The following is an 8,821-nucleotide window of genomic DNA, read 5'->3' as shown; positions in this document are numbered from 1 at the left end:
AGACTAATGGCCGAGCCGATTTTTATGGAGCATGTTAATAAAAAAACCAAAAGAAGTGTTAGTGGAATAGAATTGAATCTAAGTTTTAGTTAAGAGACCATGAGAAAACTTCGACACTAGAGCAAAAGGTCGTATTCCTTAGATGCATATTTATATAAATAGGAACAAAATGAAATTATAAAGAAAATATTTAAAACTAGCTTCCGCCGGCCGCCCGCGGCTTCGCCCGTGTAGAGTTCGGTTATATCGCGTTTCCAAGAGAATTCTTCAAAAGTCCGGGATAAAAACTATCCTATGTCCTTTTTCAAGGTCAACTCTATCTCTGTACCAAATGTTATTAAAATCGGCTCAGAAGGTTTAGACGTGAAAGTAACAGACATACCGACAGAGTTATTTTCGCATTTATAATATTAGTAGGGATTGCAACCAAAAATATACTTCCCAAATGTCAATAAAACCTCAATTACGAGTGTCCTTCTTGTACAAAATGTGTTTAGTTTTCATAACCCAGTTTTTTTGCATCTGACAGCTCGTTTGGGTATTTCGAATCAAAGTGAATGCGTCCATACTGTTTTTTATTTGTTTCTTTTAAGTATTTTTGGAAGTCAGTTTATGGGACTTACAGCGCTTTCGTATTACGGAGCACATAACATAGGTAATTATTTTAATCGGTTCAGCAGATTCTGAGACTATTCGATGCAAAGAAACAGACAGTCAAATCTTTCCTTTTAATATGTTATATAGTATTGATTTTTTACTTAAGTATTTTTTTTTTGTTGAGAAAAATGTACAGACAACTCCTGTTTTGTATTTTTTTTCTAATAAAGAAGCAGAAAGTGTATGAATATGTATCCTGTGAGCTACACCATCATAGGTAAAGAACAATAACAAATATCTTCTAGATTCTTCGAAATATAAAATTATTGATGATACGGTAGTAAAAAAACAATTGCTCTGCCATCGTGACTATGAGTTACTACAAAGTAATATAACTAATTGCTAATTATCTTTACTAATCTATATATATAAAAATGAATTGCTGTTCGTTAGTCTCGCTAAAACTCGAGAACGGCTGGGCCGATTGAGCTGATTTTAGTTTTAAAATGTTTGTCGTAGTCCAGGGTAGGTCTAAACGGTGAGCAAATAAGGAAAAAAAAATTGCGAGTAAGATTCCCGGGACGGGAGTGATTAGACAAAAACCAACTTACGGAATGCCGCAGAACCACAAAAGTAAAGTACTAGGACAGCATAATTCACCTTAGTAAAGTATACCAATAACGAAATTTCGATGCAACTGCTCACCATGTACCAGGGTAGCATAACTTATATGAGTATACCAATACCAAGTGTAGGTAGACGCTACTGCTCACCATGTACCAGAGCAAAAAATACACCGGGCGCGGGTAATACCGCGGGGAACGGCTAGTATTAAAATAAAACAGTTGGTCCGTCTGGCTGTCTTTCGGGCTTTCATGCCACAACTATTAAAATCTACCTATTAAATGTTTAATTAAATACTCTTACAGATAGTCTAGCTAGAGTCTCTAGACTCTAGAGCTTGAAGGTCGACTGCGGGAAACATATACTAATTATATAATATTTTATGACCTCTGAAAAAATACAAGTTGGAACAATTTTACGTCCAAGTCTTATCTGATGACTGTTGTGTTAAATTATCTTCAGACATCCATATTATGTTAATTATTTATGTTATCAACGTTTTTATCTACACTAATATTACAAATGTATAAGTACATTCAGTACATAATATATTCGTTATTTCAGTAAATCTGTATACCTACCAAAAACGCCTAACCTATTGAGATCAACTTAGGGTTAAGTTGCGCCATTTAACTATTAACCATACCATATCCAGTCGTGTAATAGGACAAATCAGCGATTTGACAACTGACAATAGTTCGGCTATCGGCAAATAAAACTTACCAATACATAACAAGAAAGTATTTTTTGTGAATAATTCATCATCCTCCGAGCCTTTTCCCAATCATGTTGGGGTCGGCTTCCAGTCTAACCGGATTCAGCTGAGTACCAGTGCTTTACAAGAAGCGACTGCCTATCTGACCTCCTCAACCCAGTTACCCGGGCAACCCGATACCCCTTGGTTAGACTGGTGTCAGACTTACTGGCTTCTGACTACCCGTAACGACTGCCAAGGATGTTCAATGACAGCCGGGACCTACAGTTTAACGTGCCATCCGAAACACAGTCAATGGTGTCTAAGATATACTTAGAAAGTACATACAAACTTAGAAAAGTTGCATTAGTACTTGCCTGACCTGGGATCGAACCCGCGCCCTCATATTTGAGAGGTTGGTCCTTTACCCACTAGGCCACCACGACTTTTTGTGAATAATTATAGTCTAAAAAAAACAGAGCATTAAACTGCCTAAATCTCTAACAAAACAACTAAATATTCGGAAACGCGGAATACCCAATCTTATAATGATTCATATTGTTATTTTTACTGAAATGATTTGGCAGTTGATCATTCCGGTAACTGCGTTTTACAACGCCGATATTATATTGACATCATCGTAATTTTGTTAAAGTACTTAATATTTATTTATCTATTGCTTCTACACTCATATAATGTTATCTCCGGTCATGTCGGATTACCGTCCCATCGGGCTATGAGAGTGAAGGAATAGTGAGTGCACTTGTGTCTGCGCAAAAGCTCGTGCACTATAAGTAATACGTCCTGCGCAGCTGGCTGATCTCTTTACATGGGAACAGGGCCAGGACATACATGATAATTACACTGCGTTACAAAAAAAAAAAATTTGAGTACCCGCTTTGAAATGTCATGATTTTTTATTTATACGTATCGTTTAATAAATATACATACAAATTATCTTTCCATCACGTCTCATTTTTTTTCCGCAAGAAAGTGCCAGATTATATTAGAAATTAAAACGTCAAAACATATTTGAAAGAAATCTTATAAAATCAACCAAATTTTTTTACATTAATGAAGTCTAATTTTATCATTTAAGTAAAAAAAAGTCAACAAAAATATTACCTATGATTTTTTTTTTTAAATATCGTGAAACTTCAACTTTTTCTTTTGTGCTTCGAATGATCTTCTCGTTTTAAACGCCAACAGTAATCACCCAGCATAGTTGTGTCCCAACGGCCTTGAAATCGTTCTTCAAGCTTCTTTACATCCTGGTGAAACCTCTCACCGTGCTCATCACTGACCGCACCAAGATTAGATGGAAAAAAAGAAAAATGAGAATGAAGAAAGTGAATTTTTAATGACATTCTGCAACCCAACTTTTCGTATGCTTTTAACATGTCGTTCACTAGCTGCTTCGCATTTTCGGCTCTGTGGTTCCCTAAAAACCCTTTTATAACTGCTTTCAGTGACAACCAGGCATCAAGTTCCGTATTAGTAAGCTTTTTGTCAAAATTTGGGTCTTTCATCAAAGTACGTATTTGTGGTCCCACAAATATTCCTTCTTTGAGTTTGGCATCACTTAACTTTGAAAATACTGTCTTCAAATATAAAAAGCCATCTCCCTCTTTATTCATAGCCTTCACAAAATTTTTCATCAAACCAAGTTTTATGTGGAGTGGTGGTAAAATGACATTTTTAGGATCTATCAATGGTACATGTTTCACATTAGATTTTCCGCATACAAACTCTGACCTTTCTGGCCATACTTTTGTAATGTAGTGTTTTTCTGTGGCTCTGCTGTCCCACATACAAAGAAAACAACAGTATTTAGTAAATCCGCCCTGTAATCCGAGCAAAATAGCTATAACTTTGAGATCAGCGCATACTTTCCAGCTGTAGTCTTTGTATTTTATTAAATTTAATATTGATTTCATGTTTTCATATGTTTCTTTTAAAACAGTTGAATATGCTATTGGTACTGACGCATACTTGTTGCCATTGTGCAGCAATATCGCCTTCAGACTTGTTTTTGAACCATCAATAAATAAACGCCAGTCTTGTGTTTCGTAAGGAATATTCAACTCACTCATCAAAGTTTGTATATCGTTGCAGTAACATATGTTTTCAAAATTTGAAAAAAAATGAAGCCAGTTGTTTATTACGTTTTCGTTGCTCAGATACATTTGTGTTAGGAGCCAACAAATTCCATTCTTTTAATCTAGATCCTAGTAATTCAGCTTGCCTAATTGATAAATCTAAGTCTCGTATCAAATCATTCAATTCATTTTGATTTATCAGATGTGGACGGCCAGGGCCAAGAGAACTTGTTGAAGGTAAAAACTCGGGATCTTCGCAGCTGTCATTATATTCTACAATATTTGGAAAATCTGGCTCTTCTGTAGTCTCAATTTCATTTTTGGAGGGAGGTAAAGGAGGTGGCATTTCTTCACTGTGAGGTACTGGTTTTGACATAGAAGGAACGTCAGGATACTTGATGTTGTGCTTGATTTTCTTTGTAAAACCACGTATGTCAGTCATGCAAAAGTAGCAATCATTAAAATGATTACTAGGTTCGCGCCATAAAGCTGCGGCAAATGGCATTGAACTCTTGTTCCCATTTAACCAAGATATCAGAGTAGCATAGCACGAAACACATAAAAACTTTGGTATCCATGGTTTATCTTGATTAATAGCACGTCCAAAATAGAGTAATTATACATACGACGTTACATCCTCAAGATTTAATAATAAACCTTGTAGTTTCACTTCTCAATGTACCAGGCGTCGCACATAATTTTTAGAGCTGTAGAAATAAAAATCAAATTAAAAACCTTTAAATTAAACGTCAACTGTCATTACCCACCGACTGCAGCGCACTCCCCGCACAACTTCATTCCTTTTCTATGTGCAGGCGTCGAAACATCGCGTGGGTTAAAAAATATTTTAAGTGCTGGAAAATACAGTGTCATTATGGGAAAACGTAAAAGGGAACGTAGTAAATCGGAAATTCTTCGAAAGATAAGGCGTTTAGAACGAAAACTGCGTTCGTCATCGTCATCATCTGGTCAACATGAGGAAGGTTAGTACTCTAATAACCTACTTCTTTACTATGCTATGTTCCTAATTTGAATTATATTGCCAATCGGCTGTGTTTCTTAGAATCATTATTATATCTATGAACTCGTTGTTTCAAATTATGTTATTTTTATACGATCTTACTGCAATTTTTTTTTTTTTTATCTACCTTCATTTTGCGGTAACTTTTTTATTTTTTCCCTTGAACATAGTACATTGTTTAATACGTTCGGAATAAGGTCGAGATTAGTATGTCGGGTGTTTCTTTTTGTTTTATTCGACAAGTAAGTATATCAGTAGGTCCTAATAAGATTGCAAATTTATGAAGTCCTTGCATCAACACGTGTTATACTCCGTGACGTGAGCACGGCTGATAACTAATTAGTCTAGTGGCGTATCGTGAATACGTACAATGACTTTAAAATATTAAACACGCTGAATCCTGCAGCTTGACAAATAAACAGTCGAATGGCGTACCGCGAGTACGTTCGCAGACAAACTTTGAACGATTACAACAATTGTTCTTTTCCGCTTATCTTGCAGAACATTATTCTTCTCACTCAAGATCGCGTACACCTGACTCCCGGCGGTTGTCTTTGTATTCCGATGATTCGGAAGTGATAAGAAGAAATAATCCAATGAGATCTGAGGTTGTCATACCCAATAGTCCATCGCACACCAGCGATGCACCTATTATCATCCCTCAGGGCCATATTGCTAGTTCAAATGATGCCATAATAGTAGAACCCGACGTTTTGCCGCCTGAAATATTAGAAGTGCTAGGTGACTCAACAGGCAAAGAGGAGATCTTGGGTCCACCTATAAATGAGGAGATCTCTAAACGTTGGGGTAGAATTCTAGTAGAGGGGCTGACTAGAGAGGCGAAGGAAGCCATCATGAAAGCAACCCTAACGCCGGAGAACTTTACCTTATCAAAAGCGCCAAAGCTTAACTTAGAAATGTCGGCGGTCATAAGTGATAGCATTAAGCATCGGGATAAATTGCTCGAAAAAGCTCAGAATCAACTTGGGCTAGGCATTGCTGGCCTGGGTAATCTGGCTTCGTCTCTGATTAAAGACGATCAGCCGAAGATGGAAATATTGAAAAAACTGTCAGATGTCAGTAGAATTTTCCTGGATCTACACTACGAGAATTCTCAACATAGGAGAAAGTTGATTACCTCAGCACTGGATAAAAAATTTACGGCTACTATGAGTGATTTAAAGCGAGATTCATTTCTTTTTGGAACGGACCTTGGAGAAAAAATCAAGGCCACGAAAACGGCTGAAAAATCGGGACTTCAAATAAAACGCAACAATTTTAGCGTTCCTTCTACATCTAGACAACAGGGAAACTGGAGGGGCCCACCCAGGTTTCAATCAACCAAAGGTTCCAAGCCGGGTGGGCAGAAACCGCGGTACACACCCAGTCAAGGACAATCGACACAACAGGGTCGGAGGCAGCCAGCATCCAATCGAGCCCCGCCTGCCCGGAAGACGGACAGAACTCGCAGGAACCACTAGAGGTAATAATTCATGCTGGTAGATTGCGACACTATATTAACCACTGGCAATCAATAACCAAAGACACAGTAGTGTTGAACTATGTAAAGGGTTTTAAAATCCCTTTTGTTGAGCTTCCTTTCCAAGAATTCGTACCATCTAACCCAAGATTTAGTAAAACTGAACTTAAACATTTAAAGCTCTCTATTTCTAAATTATTGTCTTCAGGGGCTATAAAAAGATGCCATGACGTACCCGATCAGTTTATATCAACAATTTTTTTTGATTCCAAAAAGTGACGGGTCGTTTAGGTTCATTCTAAATTTAAAATGTCTTAATAAATTTATAAGGCCGGAGCACTTTAAGATGGAAGACATTCGTACCGCTGCTAAATTGATTAGCAAAGATTGTTTTATGACAACTATGGATCTGCAAGAAGCATACTTTTTAGTGCCCATTCACAATTCTAGTAAAAAATATCTCCGTTTTAGATTTCAAGGTTCAATTTTTGAATTTCAATGTCTCCCATTTGGCTTGTCAATAGCACCTTTTGTTTTTACAAAATTAATGAAGCCAGTGGTAACTCATCTTCGAAACCAAGGATTACTCCTGGTTGTTTATTTAGATGATTTGTTATGCATAAATGACTCTTTTAGTAGTTGCATGGAAAGTACTACAATTGCTGTTCACGTTTTAGAAAGATTAGGCTTTGTAATTAATAAAGAAAAAAGTACACTAATACCGAAACAAATTCAAAAGTTTCTAGGTTTTGAAATAAATTCTCATGAAATGTGTTTAATGCTGCCAGAATTAAAACGTCAAAAAATACTTGAACAAACAAAAAGAATGGCTAAAAAGAAATCTTTGTTAATAAGAGATTTTGCAAAATACCTGGGGTTACTCTGCTCGGTTTGTCCAGCTATTTCATATGGGTGGTTATACACGAAACGTTTCGAACATGAAAAATTTCTAGCGTTGCGTGATTCTAAAGGTAGTTACGATTGTGTTATGAACCTTTCACCCAATCTTAAGTCAGAGTTTTCTTGGTGGCAAGATACTATTTTAACGGCAAAAAATCCAATTCGAAGTGGTAGATATGATCTAGAAATCTTTTCCGATTCATCCCTAACGGGTTGGGGTATATTTTGTGACGGAGTACGAGCTCACGGTTTTTGGAGTGATACAGAGTCTAAGGAACAAATAAATCTTTTAGAATTGAAAGCAGCTTTTTTCGGTCTACAGTGTTTTGCTAAAGACCTTCGTAATAAGGAAATTTTACTTAGAATTGACAACACCACAGCTATAGCATATGTAAATAGGTACGGGGGGGTGCAGCACGCGCATCTTAATGATGTTGCTAGACAAATTTGGCAATGGTGTGAAGTAAGAAATCTGTTTGTTTTTGCTTCTTACATTAAGTCTAAAGATAATACAGAAGCAGATCATGAATCTAGACGTTTAAATATTGATATTGAATGGAATTTATCTTCATCGGCTTTCGATAAAATTACAAATACTTTTGGGGACCCCCAAATAGATCTGTTTGCCTCGAGATTAAACACGAAATGTAAAAAGTACATTTCATGGAAAAGAGATCCGTCAGCGTATAATATAGATGCATTTACATTAGACTGGTCTCAATATTTTTTCTACGCTTTCCCCCCGTTCTCGTTGATTCTAAAGTGCTTAAGAAAAATAATTAATGATAAAGCTACTGGCATTGTAGTGGTACCGTATTGGCCTAGCCAGCCATGGTACCCACTGTTTTTATCCCTTGCTCGGAATCAGGTTATTTATTTGGAACCGAGTCCCTTATTGCTTTTATCACCTTCCAGGACACCACACCCACTTTGGAAAGGACTTACCCTGGTGTCGTCAGTATTATCAAGCAATCGTACATAACACAATCGTTACCAGAAAGTGCTATTAAGATTATGATTTCATCGTTAGCTGACACCACTCTCAAACAATATAACGTTGTTTTAAGAAAATGGTGGTTCTTTTGTATTGAAAAGAATATTTATATCTTTGATAAGAGTATTCCATGTATTCTAGAATTTTTAGTTAACGAATATAATTTAGGCGCAAATTTTTCAACCCTTAACACCTGCCGTTCCGCACTTACGTTAATACTGGGTAAATCTATAAGTGAAGATGATCGAATTAAAAGGTTTATGAAGGGCGTGTATAGAACCAAACCTTCCTTCCCTAGATATAAATATACATGGGACCCTAATTTGGTACTAGATCATCTTTCAAAATTGTACCCAAATGAGAATCTATGCCTGGCTTCTCTAACCAAAAAGTTAGTGGCTCTGCTCGCATT

At 36.6% G+C, this 8,821-nt stretch overlaps 1 protein-coding gene across 1 annotated transcript; it reads left to right on the top strand.

The window, feature by feature from the left end:
* Nucleotides 1-4,684: 4,684 nt before the first annotated feature.
* On the top strand, nt 4,685-8,467 carry LOC124639896. The gene is made up of 3 exons (XM_047177407.1): nt 4,685-4,997; nt 5,537-6,518; nt 8,331-8,467. The coding sequence occupies exons 1-2, from the start codon at nt 4,691-4,693 to the stop codon at nt 6,514-6,516; spliced, it is 1,287 nt and encodes a 428-aa protein (XP_047033363.1). The 5' UTR covers nt 4,685-4,690; the 3' UTR covers nt 6,517-6,518; nt 8,331-8,467.
* Nucleotides 8,468-8,821: the final 354 nt, after the last annotated feature.

Source organism: Helicoverpa zea, chromosome 19 (genome assembly GCF_022581195.2).
Source record: "Helicoverpa zea isolate HzStark_Cry1AcR chromosome 19, ilHelZeax1.1, whole genome shotgun sequence".
In the NCBI taxonomy this organism is placed as follows: Eukaryota; Metazoa; Arthropoda; class Insecta; order Lepidoptera; family Noctuidae; genus Helicoverpa; species Helicoverpa zea.
Note: the sequence above shows the minus strand (reverse complement) of the source record. Positions and strands in the feature narration are given on the sequence as shown.

What these genes read in the sequence shown, in the direction of transcription:
- LOC124639896 (XM_047177407.1), top strand. Translation starts at nt 4,691, where the DNA reads ATGTACCAGGCGTCGCACATAATTTTTAGAGCTGTAGAAATAAAAATC. An exon ending in ATCTGGTCAACATGAGGAAG is followed by an intron (nt 4,998 to 5,536) that starts GTTAGTACTCTA and finishes CTTATCTTGCAG; the next exon opens with AACATTATTCTTCTCACTCA.